Here is a 19,308-nt window from a genome sequence, read left to right as displayed (position 1 = left end):
ACAAAATACAATTTTTTGGGCGCACGTTTTGCGATTTGGCGCATAATGGCACAAGGTATTGGCTGTGGTACAGTTTACGCAACATGGCGCAAATGGCACAGCCGTTCCACCCCTGCAAGTGTGGTTGCAGGGACAGGACCTGTTTCCACTCAAGGTTGGCCCTTGCTGCCGAAGAAGGTGAAAAAGGAAAGAAGAGAGTGTAGAAGAAAAGAGGGAGGTGGAAGGAAAAGTGAAAGAAGGAAGACGAGGGTAGAAAAGGTGACTGACTGAATCATCCTGGTCGGGCCAAGCCAGGACACCAGTCTACAAGAAGCAGGGGCCAAAGTGGTATATTGTCTCGCCCGGGGAGGGGGGGTTGAAGGGTCCAATATATCTTAGGCTCAGCTCAACCACCAGGATCCCCCTTTCCCCGGGGTTAAGCGATGCACAGCCAGACGTGGGTGGGCGAACCCACACGGCTCAGGGTTCATACTGACACCACTCACCAAGCACCTACTAAAGCAAGTCCCCCTGCGTGCGGGTATGGTGACCCACGTGGCTGGGGTCCGCAATGACGCCACTCACCAAGCACCTAACACCTAAGGTGTAGTAGGCACCTTCTGCGAAGGTGCCTACTAGCACCTTCGCAGGGGTTCTAGCTTTAGCTAGAACCCCTGCTCAGTTTAGCTGGGGTTCTCACTGCCTACCTTCAGTAACGGCCTCGCGGCGGCACGCCGGTCGCACTGCACGGGGTGTATAGATGCAGTCACTTTAAACGCTGAAGGCACTGACAGTCTAGTTCTCCCGGTCGGCTCATGTAATGGCGAGAGCGTACCCTGGTAGGTCAGTTTGTCCTTAGGGAATGCTCTCCCATCGTATGACAAAGGTTCCACACCAGCGGCATCTAAAAAGCAAGACACTACACAGCTCGTCTCTCAATATGTGTCAAAAAGACCATACGGAGGCTAGGTTTCTCCCCTGTTCAGCAAAACTTCAGCAATTGAGGGGCCTCAAGTGAGAGCCAGGAAGCTGAACATCCCAAATTCAAAAAATTAAATAACTTACCGTAGAATACCGGGCATCCGCCCAGTACACATTAAGCGCCCATTCCCAAATTTGTAAGATCCAAGGAAATACGCAGAATACATTTGTATGTGAAATTGATGACCGGACAAGCGCCCATCCCCCAATCTTTCGCGATTATTTCTAAATTTTGAGTGGGCTCTTGACCGGTATTTTACGGTAGGTTTATGTGACTTAAATCACTGTAGCCAAAAATTACTGACTCCTTATCACTACATGTGTTTTTAAACATGGCAGATTTGATTGACCAATCCATACGATCACTGATAACAATGCAGAAGACAGAATTACTGTAAATTTAAAGGACATTTTAATTAAAAACCTTTCAGTAGAACAAAACCAGCTGGATTTTTCTATTTAGCTAAAAATCCTTTGTGATTTTTTCTGCAATTTAATTTCTTGCAACAAGACATTACCTTGCTAGTTTTTGTTTCCTTCACGTTTTGATTTGCTTGTAACTGATGAACGAAGTGGAAGGTAGAAAGAAACCTTCATGATCCAATTTGCTCGGAAGAGCAATGCTTTTTGCTTGTGTTCAGCATGATAATAATCTTTCTCGCTTGATAATTCTTTCATTTACATGCAAATTAAATACACATAGAAAGCATCAAATGATAGACAAACAATTAAGAAAAACTACTTTCGAAATTATTTTTACGGGAAACACATCATTTAAATCATCGTAGTAAAACTGGTATGATTTAAATCACAACTTAAATCATGATTTATATAATTTTGATTTGTATTCTCCACCCTGCTTCTTACCAAGATATGTGTGACTGTACCCTATCACTATGCACACTGTCATTACACGTGTACTTAAATCCCCTAGAGCCTCTACCAGCTCCTCAGTGATTTCAAACAGATGGGCTTGTGTGTCAAGCAGATAGAACTGAGTTCTATCTGCTTGACACAGAAGCCCATCAACAACAGGAGTCCGTCCTTCATATATACCTGGTTCCTGCAGTCAGGACTGACAAACTGCACACTACCAGTTCACAAGCCCTTACTTGCTTCTTAGCAGCCTTCTTGGAGAGCTTCTTTGGGGTTTGCGGCTTCTTGGGAAGTGCTCCCGTGTGGCTGCCGGGAGCAGTGGCACCCTCGTTGTGATTCGTGGTCTTGCACACATTACTGTTTTCCACAGGGAGGGTCTGGACGGCCGCCGTGCTCTTGCCCTTGTTGTTTCTAACAGGAGAGGTCTGGCTGGCTGCTACAGCTGAGTTGGAGGTTTGGCACCCCGTGTCCCGCCCCTGGCCAACATTGTCGTTGCAGGTGTTGGAGCATGAGCATTCTAACGGGTTTGCATTGTACCAGTCTGCCCGAAAACAAGGAGGCCATTAGAGTGTTCATGTGACCGTGACCACACCTCCAGGGTACTCACCTTCCAGGTCAAAAGCTTTGATGAAGACCTCGCACATCTTGGCCTAGAAAGTAAGCGCGGCTCTCCTTAGAATTCAAACAGCCAGTAATGGGGATGAGCTTTAAATCCTTCTAGGAGAGAAAGAAGACATTTATGGGCGGTTTCCTCCTTTCTGCTTGTTTGACAACCATGAACAACTCCTATATCGTCAAACATATTTCTTTTTCTCCACGCATGTAATAAATATTTGCTTCCTCAAACCATACCTAACTCAGTCTGCAATCCTCCACTGTGCATCAGATTGTTTTTCATTGAAGTTTACAGGTTTATTTTCCTTGTTAATGGCATTTGTTATCACTTTTTAAGTTTGCTGAGCTCTCCTGAATATATTTTACCTTTGTTCTGTGTTTTCTGCTTTTTTCTTTATTTGTATATTATTATCCCCCCTAATGTAATGCCCTTTATGCTGTAAAGTTCCGAGAGAATGCGCACCCCCAAGAGATTGCCTATCCCGTTTTTCTGGCCAAATATCTTTAACATAAAAATTCTGAAACATCATCGCCCGCCCGCCCGCCCGCCCGACCGCCCGCCCCCCCCCCCCCCGATTCCCTTCGGATGTCACGCGATGTCCAACGGGAATCTCATCAACCGCGCAATCTGCTGTACCAACATGTCTGACAAGCAAGTTCATAGCGGGTTTCCCCGTTTTTGTCCACAAGCTGCTCACGTGATATTGGCTCCTGTAACACTCGAGTTGCTCCCGCGTGTATGTTGCACCATAAAATGTGAATCTGCTGCGTCCGCAATCTGCAGTATCAGTTCTCGTGACATTAGGTTTGTGGTTACATTCAAGGATATCACTTTGTGGTTACATTCAAGGATATCAGGTGTTCGCTCACCTCGCGATCCATGAATGGATTACTGCTTGTACTATATTTCCGACTTTTTTTTCTGTCCGAACAAACTATTTTGTAATCAAAACAAGTTTATATTTGTTATCTCCATCATTTTCCTGTTGCACACATCTACTCAGACTTCGGGGTCACGCAAATCGGGGAGGAAATGCGCAAACAAAGTGAAGTGTCTTTCCCTCCTTCGTTTTAGTTCGTCACGGACGTCCTCCAACCGCAAGGTCTGCGGCCGCATCATTCAGGTAGGATGAGTGATCGCAGAGTTCGCGTTGGGGTATTTGTACGGGTGGGCAATCACTCGGCGTTTTTTGGGAAGTCGATATTCGTCCAAAAAGAGGGTGGGCGATGACTCTGGGATGGGCGATGACTCGGGATACTACGGGATGCATTTGAGGCCAAAATATTTCTCAATCCATAAATAAATTTTACGACGATGGTTATGGGCAAAACTTTTGCCTGTGGACATGAAAGGTCTAACAGCGATACGGGACCCAAGCAGCTAACTAGCACCCCTAGCCCCCCCAAAAAAAACTTACTGGACTCAGTATCGTGTCCATAGATTCTCGTCCTTCTGTGAGTACTAGGTATGACCGCGAGAGCTCCTCGAACTTCTGAAAAGACAAAGAGAAGTGCCAAGTCTGAGGTCTCATGTGGCACTAAGGTACCAAAGCAACATACCTGTATAGTTGGTTTGTTAGCACGATGCTTGGATGGGTGCCACTGCAAGGCCAACTCTTGGTAGTTCAATTTGATGTCATCCAGTGATGGATCTGTTAAAAAAGGAAAAGGCAAAAAGAAAGAAAAAAAAAATCTATAACTCAAACTGGTTTAACAATAAAAAATTGAGCTACATAAAATTGCCTTAAAATGCCGTTCACATCTTTTTGCTTTATGTAATACGAACCACTTTTAGCAGGGTTCCTTGGCCTAAACTCCACCTTACGAAAACTCCAATGAACTGTCAATTATCTGAGACCTTTTCAAAAAACCATCTAAAGGTGTTTCAGTGATGTGATTGGCTTAAGCCGTTTTGGAGCACATTTTGGGGCAGCGAAAACAGTGTTTTAGAGCAGCAAAAGCGGCCTTTGGAGCAGCCAAAACAGTGTTTTAGAGCAGCAAAAGTGGCTTTTAGAGCAGCTAAAACAGTGTGTCGGAGCAGCAAAAGTGGCTTTTGGAGCAGATATTCTTAGAAAAATAAAATTTTAATTTCAAGTGGTGGACAAACCAAGGACACATTGCTCGCCACAATAAACCAATTATAGTTTGAAGTTAGACCACCTGGGAGCCTTTTAACATGTAACTGAAATGCCAATGACATGACACATTTTGCAATGCTTCAGTTAAATGATACATATATATGTACCCGCTATAGGTAAATAAAAACCAAACTGCACATATTAAAATTTCTTTGAAAATGACCAGCTTAGTAGTAAAAATCACAGCATTAGGTTGTTAGTAATAAATAAATGGAAGCACTCTCCAACTGATGAAACACGTAACTACTGACGTGCAATGCGAAATTGTCGCGCGAGCGAAGATGGCTGTTTGATCAAAACCATGCCACTCCGCTTTGTCGCCAACTGGTTTCCAAAATTGTACGCAAAATGTAACTGTCCAGCATACGGCAAAAACAGTCCATCGGCACGTGCTTGCCAGGCCGGCAGGCAAGGTACAAGCTAAACACACAGAAAAAAAGAACCTGAGCGCATTGATGCAAGACATCGCGAGCCAGGGTCAAAAAGTTCTTGAGCGCTTTATGCAACAACTGAACTCGAGACAAACAAGCACACTGTGCGGGTTCAGCGTGCAGACATTGCCTTCTTTGCTTTAGCTTATTTCTCTTCACCAACTTTCTTTCGTGGCAGATTTTTCACATACCGGGGTCTGTCTCGAAAGAAAGCCTACAGAGAGAAACCTAGGTAATCAATACTTCGACACAGCAGTCTTCGAGCTAAAGGGATTTTTGTGGTAGCGTATTAAACAAGAACAGGAATGTTGATGAACATGCGACAGTCCTTTTATTTCAGTTTAGAAAGCGCCATTTCTGCAGCGACGTGGGGACGGCAACACCCGACGTCGCACGACCACGGTGACAGGCAGGCAGGGACCAAATAGTTTTTCCACGGCCGTTGCTGCCAGGAGCGAGTGCTTCAGCTCATAAAGTAACTCCCGCCGCGCAAAAACATGGTTTCGTTTCACAGCATGACGGCATGGCTGGTACCCGCACGCTAGCATCGGAGTGTCTGCACACGCCCACGTCTATTATTGAAAAAATTTTAAAAAGACGCGAGACGAGAGACGGCGGGAAAAACCATGCAAGACCAGATGAACGATTGATGCAGCGTACTTTGTGTTGGGCGGCCGCTTGCGCCACCTAACTCATGTGTGCTCGATTACGGTACTCAGTTTAGTTTCGGTTTTCAAAGGCGACCAAAATTGGTCCTTTGGCGCAGACTTGGCACAGATTACCCATATTTTGGCAAAATGTAGCAGGATGTAGCAGGGTTAGCCCATTGGCACAGTTTCGCACAATTGGAGCAGCAATCACATCACTGGTGTTTACAAATAGCTGTGCACCATCAAACGTTACGACGCAATCACACAGAGGGAAAACGCACGTCGAGGGGTGCATTTTTTGCTTGTTCATGTGTTGAAAAAAGTAATGCGTCGAAGAGGACTACCAGCGGGGGACATCGTCTCTGGACCCAATTTTTCCCTCAATGCGCGCACTTGAGCCAATCAGAGAGCGACGGGAACAGACAAATTGGTCTGTTTTCGATTAGGACCATGTTTTCGCTGCTTTTATTTTTGGTGCACAAGGAATGTGAAAAGTCAGAGGGATCAAGGGATGCAGGCAGCCACCAAATGTGGTTGGAAGCATATATGTGTGGAGAAAAGCAAGCCAATTGGAAGATCTGATTGTAAATAGTGTTTTCTGTGCATCTACGAGACTGTGTAACTACTTATCATTTGCATGAGAGCTCCCACCAAACAACAAACTTAGACACATGTTCCGACTGTGCAAGAGCGACCACCCCAATGTGTTTTGTGCTTTCTTTGTATGCTCACCACTACTACGGAATACAACAGTTCCCCTTTGAGAACACTCGCACAGGCTGCGTGCAGAGTGCCATCAAAGGTCCGGATGCACAGGCACAGCACCGTGCTAAGTTTTGTACAAAAACATGTGCCAAAAGAGCACATAAACCTGAACCTGTGCGTTCGAGTCCATGCCTCTCACAAAAGCTGCATAACAACTGGAGTGTAAATGCATTCGGGTGAATTCACCTCAAATCGTGCAAGAAAAAATGTTGGGTCTTCAAAAAATTCTGGAAAAAAGATATGTTGTAGGCAAAATCTTCATTAAAACAAAATCGGAAAAGGTTTTGAAGAAGAAAAAAAATGTATTCTCGAGTTGTTAACTTTCGAATGACCGAAAGCAGATCCTGAGATTTTGGCGATTGTCATAGGGTGCACATTTCAGAGTCCTGCTATGCTCATATATTGGCTTCACATCAATCAAATTTTTTTCACTTATTTTATACTTCAGGTTTTATATGCAGACAAGGTTGAAAAGCCAAGAAACATTTCAACCCCGTCTGCGTCTCCAGCTCGTTGCTCACCCTCTAGCAGCAGGAATAGGAGTGTTCTAGCACAGAGCACCCCTGGTCCTCCTGCTCAGCAGGCACGGCAGAACAGCTCGTGATCATGGCTCACAAACAGTCATTTCTGATGGCAAACAACACTATTCACAGTACCAATGTAGTGCTGCAGCCTGTGTGGGATTAAATCTTACTGTTTCACCGGTTTTCCAAGGCCAACAAAAAATGCTGCAGCAAAGAGACATGCAAGCGGGTAGGTATTTTTCAAGCTGCGACCCTTGTCACGTCACATGTGACATCGTTATGGGAAACATCCCATAATGCAACGCGTGGTTACGCCGACGGCGACACCACTCAAGCCGGAAATGGGCACCTAAATGCTGCGCTCTAAAACAACATCCCATGTTGCCTCTTGGGTGTATGAAAAACCCTGTGAGAAAACCAACACTAAAGTAAAAAAAAATTAAAAAAATCTGTTAGTGCTTAAGGGGGGACACTGGCTAGAGGTTGAACTTCTTAACTGCTCATGTGATCGGAATGAAATTTGCATAGGAGATTTAACTTCAGATGAAGGTGTCATGTGCAAACTTTCAGCTCTCTAGGACAATTTAATCTACCCACATAAAAAGATGTGTCACTCTTCGTTAAGAAATCTATTATATGCAAATGAAGCTATTAAGCATCATTTAACTGCTTGAATATAAAGCGGGCAAAGCGGGACTTTGGGCTATGTAGTTTTTATAACTCAAATGTAAATATTTCAGGAAGAGTGATTACCTCAAAATATGACATGCATATCGGTCCTATGTCAATTTTTGAAAAGTATTTTCTCAATGAGGGCTTTAATGTAAAACAAAATAAAGTAGATAGCCCGATTCCCCAGTAAATTTCAGTTCAGAAACATCTTGATTGTGGTATCAGAATATTTTTACCTTTGAACAAAAGATTCCTTTGTATGAAATTTGCAGCAAAAAGCAGAACTGAGAAAAATGCATTCAAACATTAAACTCCTTTACTTTGTTACTGCCTCACAGTGTGTTGAAAATATACTATATCAGCGTAACTATTTGGCGCATGGTTATGAAATTTAGTGTAAGGGTGTATATTTAGTTTCTAAAACCAAAAACTTCAAAATTGAAAAATGAATTTTTTCATAACATTTTGAAATTTAGGCCCATGTCCCTAAACATGAACATAAAAATAAACATGCCCCAAATAAAACCTTTCTAGCTCAATAATTACGCTGTCTTGAATTAGCAGTAAAACTGAAATTAATGTATATAGCGAGACATTAACTCCAAAATAGAAGCTTCGGTTTCGCTCCTGAAAGTGACAATGTCTCATGGCGTAAATATTACGAGACACCTTTTTTTTTTTTTTTGGGGGGAGAAAAAGTTGACCTGCCCAGCTTCCTCGTAGATGCAGGAATAATGTGTCGCTCAGTAAAGCCAGCGCACCAGACAGGCTCAGCAACTGATATACTATCATGCATCTCCGACTTTCACTATATCTGCCATTTTGAAAAACTAGTGGTGCCACCTATTCGCGACTCAAGCAAGCTATAGGCCAGGGCAGGCAAAATGGTGGACAAAAGGAGGTAGTTTTCATCATTCAGCACGTGGACCACCATAAATTTTTTGCACTGCAGCGTAAAATTGGTGTTACATATGAAAGCAAAGCAATTTTTTGATGGCAGAAACCTTCTTCTAGTCAGTACGTAGGAATGCAACAGCGGAAGCATAAAAATATTTACTGGAAACAATGTTTGTTTCATGCTGCCTGAGAACCAAGCAGCCATAGCAGACAACAGAATCGAAACAACCTCTTCTCTTAAACTTCTCGCTTGCCGCTACCACTACACGGCATTGCTTGCCGCTACACAGCATCGATTTCGCTGGAGTCACCAATAGACAGCTCGAGTCGCAAATATTGCTGCACAGCTCCTTTAAGCCGGCTGAAACTGATGCCAAGAGGAAATGTCAACAATGAGGGCATGCTTTAAGACGACTGTTTGCAATATTAGGGAACTGTTCAGCTAAACAACCAAATTGCCTTTCAAATTAGTCTCACCAACATCAACACTTGGCATAGTAAATGATCACCTGTTAGCCTCTAAAGATAAAAAGTGGAAAAAGTTACATGGAAGTTAAATATCTTGAGCATCAGAGACTAGAAACAAAAAGTGGACTAAACACGCAGGTGTATGTGTATGATGTCCACTTTTTGATCCTAGTCTCGAGTAATAATAATAATAATAATAAATTTTTATTCATAGGAATAGACAAATACATATGCAGGTCTTCCTAAGCCAAGGGAGGCTTGTGTGGCATGACCTGGCAGTAGAGCCCGACCCTTACAGAAACTGCAGGTCACAACAGGATAAAACCAAGTAGAAAACACTCACGAAATATCAACTGTAGATCTATCACTTGGTGGTATCGTGAAATAACTTTTTCAGATTCTTTTTGAGCCCATGGTTAGAATTAGTTAAGAATAAGTAGTCTGGTAGTTCATTAAAAATCTTTGGTACATAGAATGACCCAATGCTTTCTCCATAATGAGCATAAATACGAGGAATTTCATAGCGAGTAGTGTTCCTAAACGTATGTGGGGCCACCCTCTCAGTTTTAAATTCACTGCACCAAAAGTGACGAAAAACGACCGTCTGAATAAACAACAAGTAGAAACAAGGCAATTTGAGTAAACTAAAGTTATCATTTGAAGAAGGTGTTGAACCGTAAGCAACACTTTTTAACATTCCCCTCAGAATGCTATCAATTCTGGCATGCCATTGTCGAGAGCAGTAAAAAAATAGAGTAACACCGTACCAGGGTTGGGCAGTATCGCGATACAAATGTATTGCGATACTATTTCAGAAATACATTTCGTATCTGTATTTCTGTATCGCGATACATTTTTTTCACCAGTATCTGTATTCCTGTATCGAAATACATTTGGAAAGTTTCTTTGTATCGCGATACAATTAGGATGAAATGTATTTCGTTACATTTCTTGAGGATTAGTCACCCCCCCCCCCTTCTCCGAAAAAACAAAAACAGGTCCAAACCCTTTTTTTTTTTTTTTTTTTGCTTTTGAGGGCATTAGGTTCAAGGTGTTGCTGGGGCATTATGACTATGCTGACGAAGGTTCCTTTCGATTCTCAAAACTATTTTACTATGCGTCCTGTTCTCTCTTCTGAGAAATGTTGCGTAGTTGGGGATTCGAACCAGGTGGCGTGCCAGCGGAGGAGTCAGAGCATCCTCTGTCGCAGGTCCTTAGGTAGGGATTTCTTGAGTCATTGTGTTCTGACATCCAATCCCACTGCTAACAGTCTCTCTTGCTTTAGCGTACACAGTACACCCAGTGGCAAAGCTGAGTCACAGTCCGTTGCAGCATGAGCCTGGTAGTGGTTGACTTGAAATAGTCGCATGACTCACGCAGTGAAGTTCAACACAGAATTGAATGCGTCTGCGGCTGCGCCCGTAATATTGAAAGGGTCAAGGGTACGTCATCAGTCGACGTGAACGTGACCCGCTGCTTTGGTGATCCAAAACCCAGGAAGGAGGACAGACGTGGCCTCGCGGTGCCGACCCAGACTTCGTACACTTGCGACTTGTCTCGAGCGCGCTGTTTCTTGGAGCTCGCACCTGTGCCGGCAATGTTAGGTCGCAGTCCACGATGTCTTTGCGTGGATGATGCTAGGCGAGATTTGACGACTGCAATTCATGCGTCAGTGGCAGAGGGTCGGCAAGAAGAACCTTCACAACAGGGATGCCACCGTATTGTTTTTTCAACCATAACAGAAGATAAGACGTGTTCCAGGATTCTTTAGGTGGTCCACTATTCTCAAAAATTCCAAACGACACTGCCTGCACGATCTTCAACGAGGTAACCTACAACGAAAATACGTATTGTACTTTCATACAGCAGCGTGGTAAAGTTTCATGTTCAAGGCCACACCTATACATAAAGAATACCAGTTCATTCTACCGTGACGTCACGTGATCAATGTTGACAGGGGCGTCCTTATTGGACAGGGGCGTGGTGACGTTTTGATGGGATTTATGGTGACATTGAATTGATTTAGAGGTCGAAGTATTTTCGCATCCCTCGTCAGACAGACAGAAAGCCAGCGAAGGGACCATGGTCTGTCATTGATAGAACGTTTTTTTTTTTTTTTTTTTTTGAGCCCATTGAAGACTTTTTGTCGTCCAAAACCACTACCCTCAAGGCAAAGGGCCAAGCGTAAGGAAAAGTAATTTCGGGATCAAAAACTTCCACTTCAAACTTCAAGCTTCATCTCAGTTGGCATCTCAAACAAATTTGAAAAATGTATCGCAGTATCAGTATTTCTGTATTTGTATTTTCAAATACTTTTTGTCTTTATTTAATATGTATTTTCGATATGTATCGCGATACATTTTTACAGATATATTTTAGTATCAGTATTTTAGCTACTATTTCAATGTATCCCAGTATTTGTATTTCCAAATACATTTTTGAGTATTTCTGCCCAACTCTGCACTGTACCTAAGGACACTACACCAAAGAGTGCATGAGCATTTTTCTACTTGCAAATGGAAGGAACACTTTCAGGTTATAGAGCTGACAAGATACACTTAGTCGTTTCGACACAAAAGAGAGGCGCATAGTCCAAGACAGGTCAGAATCAAAGTATATTCCTAGATACTTGACAAGAGAGACATATTGAACAGGGTTGCAGCAACATGATACAGAATTGGAGTTTTGCAAAAACAAAGGCGGAAACAATTTGACTTTTTTCCACGGGCTGCGGAAACATACCAGCTTTGTTTTAGAGGCGTTTACACTTATTCTGTTATTTCTAAACCAATTCATGACAGTAATGGCATTTTTCTGCAGGTCCAAGATAGCATGTTCGATATCAGTATGACAATAAAAAAGCAGAGTGTCATCTGCATATTGCAATATGTTACACGTAACCACTTGAGAAAGGTTAACATATACATTAAATAAAAGAGGGGATAACACGGAACCTTGTGGGACTCTAGAGCCAAGTTTGGCCTTAATGCTCTGAACTTCTCCAACAGATACGAGTTGAAAACGTGCGCACAAAAAATTTCTAAGCAAACAAGCAAAAGGACCCCTGAACCCAAGTTGAAACAGCTTATCTAATAAAATGTCATGGTTCACTGAATCAAGTGCTTTTTGCAACATCAAGAAAAAGTGCACAGACACAAGAGTGGTTGTCAAACGACGAATGCAAAGAATCTGAGAACACGACCAGCAGGGATGGCGTGCCTCGATTAGAAACAAACCCGTACTGTGAGTGCTCAAGATGTTGAAAGTTCACCAGTTCGCCTGCATTTTCTCCATTATTTCTGTCAAAATTAAAAAAAAAAAAAAATTTCTAACTAAATGCATACTTTTGTATAAACGAGGCCATCTGCACCAAACAAAAGTAACGATCAACATACTTTGGTAAGGGTTTCACAAAAGTGCAACCTAGAACTTGGTAAAACTATAGTTGCTGTAAAAGGCCAATGCTAGTAAGAAAGTTCTTTACTCTGCTAAAAGGGACTATGGGATTCTCCCTCAGCAGGAGGGCCAAATGAAATGGGATCCTGTTGTCAAAAAAATTCAGGAAAATGAACGCGACACTTTGGCTCTAGATCAGGACAGGACCACAAGATATGTAAAATAGCAAGAGTATCACCACACTGATCACAAAGTGGTGGATTTTTTCCCAAAAGTAGGTACTTATAGAAGGCCCAATTCTCAGACGGCACAGCAAGGTTTCATAAAGACGACTCTTGCATGAAGAGCTTTCCCAAGCTCCAAGAGCAGGCTTAGTAACGTGGAGCTTGTTTTCACACTCCCTGTCACATTCCGATTGCCAACAACGAAAAAGCGACGAATTTACTAAAGACTTTATATCCTGATATTATTGCACAGGAAGACGATTGGAGAAGGCTGACCCTGCAAGCCTGTTGGCCTTCTGGTTGCCTTTTATGTCAACGTGACTAGGTACCCAACAAAATCTTATGCTTTGACTGTCGTGTAGAGCAGTGTCGAGTTTATGCTGAATTTGTTGTACAAGCATGTATTAATATCGTTAGGAGAGCAAATGCAACAATCACATTCTGGGAATCAACCAACAGAACAGCCCTTATTATTTTTTTTATGAATGAAGTAGTCAATCGCCATTGATACTGCATAGAGTTTTGCAGGAAAAATGCTGGCAAACGAATGAAGTCGCTTAACTTTAGAGAAGCATTCTGAATACACAGCCCAGTCAACAAAAGATGAAGTCTTGGTGCCATCTGTATAAACATGAAGATAACCACCATATTTGATTTGTACTTCACAAAACTCTCGCTGATTTGCAGCATGGGAAATACCATGTTTGTTAAATTTCGTGAATGACCAGTCGCAGGTACCTGGCAGTGTCTTCCAGGGAGGAATACCGTCGTCGGCTTTCCGAACGAGGCCGACCTGGTCCAGCGAAAGATGCAGCGAAGTGCAAAGGTCTTCAAAGCGGGAGCTTAATGGTGTCACGATGCTTACTAGTTGTCAAAGAGACAAGAAAACCTCGACGTTGTAAGTAAAGAGTAAGTCGGGTGTTGAGGGTCAGCTAGAATCTTGTAAGCATATGTTAGGCTAAGATATGTATGTTGTTTGTTCAGTGATAGCTCAATCATTACATTCCACATATAAACTGGGGACAGGGGACGTCCAGAAAGCACTAATTGCTAGTCTCAACCCAAGATGGTGAACTGGGTCCAACATCCTCAGGGCAGATGGCTGGGCCGATCCATACACTACCACACCATAGTCAAGACGAGATCTTACAAGGACATTGTACAATTGTAGAATACATTTTCTGTCACAACCCATGACTTTTGAGGTAGAACTTTCAAAAGATGTCTAGACAAAAGACATCTAGTTTTCAAAGCTTTCAGGTGTAAAATAAAATTGAGTTGTTTTTTTTTTTTTTTTTTTTTTCAAATGTCACATTAAGAAATCTGTGCTCTTTCCTGACAGGTGCACAGTTTCCATTTAGTTCCAGCGATGGATCTAATGACAGCCCACGACGCAAAGAAAAAGGCAAAAAGACTGCTTTGGATGCAGAGAACCTAAGCCAGTTCTCCTCAGCACACTTGAAAGGTTTGCTTAAGACTATCTGCAACAAGCACTCACAGCTGGCAAAATTACAAGAGGAAGACGAGAACTGTACATCAGCGTAAAGAGAATATGAGATAGAAGGAGGTAGCAGTCGTGCAAGTGAATTCCTTTTTACCACAAATAAAGTCACGTAAAGTACAGATATTGGGCAAGGTAAAACTAAATTCACCCTTGTTTGGAAAATTCTAAATGCTTGGCTGTCTGAATTTAATAGCGAGTTCGTTTCACACGCACTGGCACCGTTCCGAGTTTTCTCCCAGAATGCATCCCCACTCGCAGAGTGTTGCACGGGTTGCACGGAGAACTGGATTAAAACGGACTCGCCAAATGCACCGAGTGCAGAAGACTGATACTGCCGCCATCTATGTTGTAGAAAAGGTACCGACCTCAAACCGAAACTAGCGCCTTTCTGTTTGGAGTGATCGGTGGGAATGCAAGAGTGCAGTCGCTACCAACGTTTATCTACAAAAGTTAGTCGCTGGAACCTGTAGTTTATATCTGCGATGACTTCAAGCAACTCGGTTGTTTTAGAGATAGTTACAGACGGCGTAAATTTCCGCAACCAGCTGTCTACACAGCAGCTGGTTGCAATCTCTTTATAACTGCTGACACTAAAGAAAACTGATGATGGTACGGCTTAAAACTAGTCTGTTGGAATATCCAGCAGAACTTTTCGTGGGACTTTCGATTTCGATTGTCATTACAGGTGGATCAGATTTTAGCCTTGGTGAGGGCGTTGACAACGAGAGCTTTCTCGACCGAAATACGACGGGGCAAGTTAGCTGACGAAGGTAAATGTTAAACATGATGATGCTGCCCAATCCTCGGGTAAAGTCACTAGGTTTAGCTTTCTCTGATGCTCATTGGCCAGTGAGAGGTTTCTGCTGGGGGAGTTTTGTCGACAAATGTTCAATTTTTCACCCGCACACGGATAGCAATAAACATCTCGGGGGCCACTGATGCGTTTATTCTGAGCATTTCTTTACACACTGGTATATTTCAGCGTTTGTATGGAAACAGAACGACTTAAAACCTCCAAATAAAGCACAGGTTGTCAATTGCTTCTTTCGTGAAATAGCAGACGCTCACAATTCAAGCTCGCGTTTGATTCCGTTGCCCGCGGGACGCGATTTCTATCAGAAAATCTAGTTTTTTTCCCTTTCGGTTCCGCGACACATCGTCAGACGAACCCCCGTCGTCTGCTCTGCTCCTCGCCGGCTTGGCCGGAGCGAGGCATGGCGGGATTGCATTTCGGCGCACGCCCGATTTTCTCGGTGCAGCGAGTGCATGCACGCATGGGGTGCCGCCGCTGAAACGAACTCTGAGAATGCGACCACTCGTGGAGTGCCTGCCGAAACGAACTTGCTTTACGCCGCGAGTGGGCACGCATGGACACGAGTGCCGTGAAACGAACTTGCTATAAGACAAGCCTCATTGAAATTTCCTTCCAAGTTCGAAAGAGAACGACGAAGTTCAGTTTTAAAAACGATAAGGAAGAAGTAAGCAGTGAAAGGTGGGCAATACACTAGCAGCATGGTTGTCCAGCATGTAAAAACTGTATATAACAGCATCATAAATTGAAAAACCTGTAACTCGGCTCCAGTGAAAATAGACCTATGAGTAAATTACCCGAGCATCAAGGAGAACGCTGGAGGTGTAATTCTACAGTCCGCGCACACTGGCCTTCCCTTATAAAATATTCAAAGTAAATAATCATAAAAAGGCTTTGACGAACGCTCGTGCAAGGCAAATTTTGTTTTAGGCTTTTTGCTTTAGAACAGTTACTACTGCAGACGCCAGCACGTGCAGCGCGTGTAACTACACTCGTAGAATGCACCTTGGTGCTTAGGAAATTTAGCAAAAGGTCTGTTGGGACGCTATCTGCTTTTGTGTGCTATCAATACCTGGCCGATTGAGTCAAGGCAATCCACTTTCCAACGACGTTGCCATGCCAACAATTATTACATTCATTTAAGCTTAGGAATGACCAGAATAGAAAGATTATCTAAAAAATGTGGCGAGGTCATTGCTCATGCTTTGCGATTTAAGTGAGGTAAGGCAGAGCGAAAGCCTCCTGCACCATTCGTTGCTGACTAACGCGCCCAATACTGCAGCTATGACGACGTATTAGTTCCAAAGCGAGCGGCGCTTACTCACCGACGCACCGCTATGTTTCCCTGCCGCCATTACTCTGCCGGTCACGTGACCAAAAATTCCCTCTCGTAGGGAAATGCGGTTCACTTTTAACCACGGTTAGAGTTAACCGGCATCGAGCAAATGGACCCAGGGGTTGGAGGAAGCTGTTGCTACCCCTGCCGGGGAGCCGGGGCCCCGAGGTCGGCCGCCATGATCTCGAGGGAGACCTGGCCGGCCCTCGATTCCCGAGCGCAGTGCAGGGCCCCTGCTCACCGCCTCAGTGTAACTTCCCTTTGACAAAAAGAAGAAATGCTTCTTTGCTTCTATGTATGTGAGGTTTTCCTCAAGTTTAATGGCAAGAATATCTTTTTCTTGCTGAAAGAAGGGACAGTTGCGGTAGTAAGTGGGGTGTAGTCCACCACAGTTAGCGCCAATGGGCCACAGCCTCGCATATGTCGGAGACGTGGCCTTGACTTCTGCCCTTCGCGCATGCCTTGACTTCCACTTTTTGCACATGTCTCTCTTTCTCGACAGCTGCGCGATCAGTGGCCAAAATGCTAACAGAAGCACCGCTGGGGGTTGGGGACATAAGGGCGGATGTGGCAATTAAGGTACCCTGTTTTGATTTCTCTGGAAGTGTGTGCTTCTCAAAAGTCAAAATACATGCTTGGAGAAAATTCCTTCACCACTTTTCTTAAACATTATGCGTTGCAACGATATTCAATTGGAATGTTTTTCACTTTACACGAGCTTACTGGCACTAGTGGGACTCAAGGACACTCGGACGCTACGCCACTGGGCCAGAAACTCCTTTGTAGCGGTGTAATTTCAAGGACAAAGGCGATCCCCCCCCCCCCCCCTCATTTCATTCAATCTCTCCTTTGCAAAATTTGACAACGTAACGTGGGGATCGCAGTACACCCCAATGACGATATTTCAATGCGTTTTGTAGATTGGACCCGAGCATTGCGTGGGCACTCGATTTGGGCTCGTCATAATTACTAGCTCGAGAAGCATTCGAGTAGTGGCCCGTGTCCAATCGCTGCAACGACGACAATAGCCGAGCCATAACAATGTCTGGAACTCAGCGTGTGTCCTGTGCTTTGCCAACCCCAGCGCGTGGCTATGATCAACATTGGCAGCATATGCATGAGGTGAAAAACAAACGCGTGTTTCATAGGTCATTAACGTCAGGGATCCGTTCAAAGCGGTATTTGTGCAAAGTACAAAAATAGTTGCATTGCCCCTTCAAGTGAAAAAAATGTTGCAAATAGATGGAAGGTTAGATGAAGGAGCACACAAACACAGCACTGCTTGGCAACTGAAAATTTTATTTCCTGCACGTAACAGCAAGTGAACAAGAGACAGGAACAACCCAACAAAACACCACCAGCAGGCCGAGATGCATCAGCTTGCTAGGGCTTTTTATCGGGTTGGTTGTTTTCGTTTCAATCTTTCCCGTCTCTCGTTCACTTGCTGTTTCATGCAAGAATTCAGTTGCAAGTCAGTGCTGTGCTTGTGTGGTCCTTCATCTGACCTTCAATTTATACAGCTTTTTTTTTTTTCAGATACATTGTAGCATTTTATTGGTCCCTACATCTTATCCACTTTGAGAAAGACTCCGGAGCAGCAAACAGAATTGCAGCAAGATGATTGATTTTCACAAACCCATTATTATTATTAGAGGTTGCCATTTTTTTTTTTTTTTTAATAATGCAGGATATGAGCAGCCTGTAACAAGCATTTTTGGTTATGATGTCTACCAAGGCTACAGTCATTGAAATTTCAGCAAGTGGATACTTCTGGCCGCATCCCCAAACTTTTTCAATATCTTGGACAAGGTGGATCTGTCTTTGGATTAAGGAATTGCATATCAAGAACTGTAGAGAGCAACTTAATTTGAAATGCTTGATGCCACATCCAGAAGTTCCCAAAATTAACCCGCTTAATGATAGTTAATTGTGCCTAAATAATGCCAAATATGTGCTGAAGATATTTGGTTTTGATTTGAAAACCCCCCAATCCTAAAGTGTGCATTTCTTGAGTTACAAACTAAAGAACTGAAGGCATTAATTTTTTCTATTTTCCCCACTACAGGCATTAAAGGTGCACAGCCTTACTTATGAATTACAGAAACACACCAAATATGGGCATCACATAGGCGGCAGATCCCTGATTCTGCTTTACTACTGAATTAGTGGGCATCTTTTGCTACCTTATGAAACTTTTATGCATACTTCTTCATACATGGACACAATCTCTTTCATACTTTTTGCCCAGTGCCCAGCACTGTCTAGCACCAGCCCTGGCAAGAGGTGACAATAATAGAATAAGGGCAATCTTATTCAAGCTTTCAACTAATAAAAAAATGCACTAGCAGCTACTGCACAGAAAAAGAATGGAGAAGTTCTTGATTAGTTCGCCAACATGTGCTGCTATTCACACAATTCAATGCTTTGCTTTTTCTTCCAAGCATTTAGTTGCATCCAAATGATTGTAGGCAAACATTCATCGAGTAGTTGGGAACAGGAACACACAACACTTGCACGCATGTTCAAGCAACAGAAGGACAAAGTTCATCGAGCACCACGGAGAATGGACAAACATGTGCCATGAGAAAATGCTCCAACAGTTTAGGAATAGCCGCAACATAACACAAAAGCATAGTTTTCTTTTAGTCATTATAATTTTAGGCCACGAAATAAGTATTCAAGGTGTGTCAGCATGCCTTGGTAGCCACCCGAGCTGTCACAAATTAAAAAATGGTTCCACTTCAATCCTTGACCAACAATATTCATTAATTGCTAGGGCAGACCAATGGTAACCAGGCGCAGTGGCGCAGCCAGAAAATATTTTCGGGGGGTGTTTCAAGGTGCTGGTGCAATCACACACACAATAAAAAAAAAAAAATATATATATATATATATATATATGTCTCCAAGAGTTCGACTACACAGTTTGCTACAAGTCCGGCAAGAAGCATGGTGACGCGGACGGCTTATCCCGTTGCCCTCTTCCCGAAGAGTCACCAAACACCTTATTTGATGAGGATCCTCTTTGTCTTCAATCGTTA

The 19,308-nt window shown here is 43.3% G+C and overlaps 1 protein-coding gene across 1 annotated transcript in view; it reads right to left on the bottom strand.

The window, feature by feature from the left end:
- Positions 1-19,308, bottom strand: part of LOC8026853 — a 65,817-nt gene that overhangs the window by 43,365 nt on the left and 3,144 nt on the right. Inside the window, exons 2-5 of the mRNA XM_029980455.4 lie at positions 4,012-4,103; positions 3,870-3,944; positions 2,444-2,486; positions 2,073-2,377 (exon numbers count right to left, since the gene is read on the bottom strand). Of these exons, the coding sequence (XP_029836315.1) occupies positions 2,073-2,377; positions 2,444-2,486; positions 3,870-3,944; positions 4,012-4,103 (515 nt within the window). The remainder of the gene's footprint in view (positions 1-2,072; positions 2,378-2,443; positions 2,487-3,869; positions 3,945-4,011; positions 4,104-19,308) is intronic.

The sequence above is a fragment of the Ixodes scapularis genome, unplaced genomic scaffold (assembly GCF_016920785.2).
Source record: "Ixodes scapularis isolate PalLabHiFi unplaced genomic scaffold, ASM1692078v2 PGA_scaffold9__187_contigs__length_104089568, whole genome shotgun sequence".
In the NCBI taxonomy this organism is placed as follows: Eukaryota; Metazoa; Arthropoda; class Arachnida; order Ixodida; family Ixodidae; genus Ixodes; species Ixodes scapularis.
Note: the sequence above shows the minus strand (reverse complement) of the source record. Positions and strands in the feature narration are given on the sequence as shown.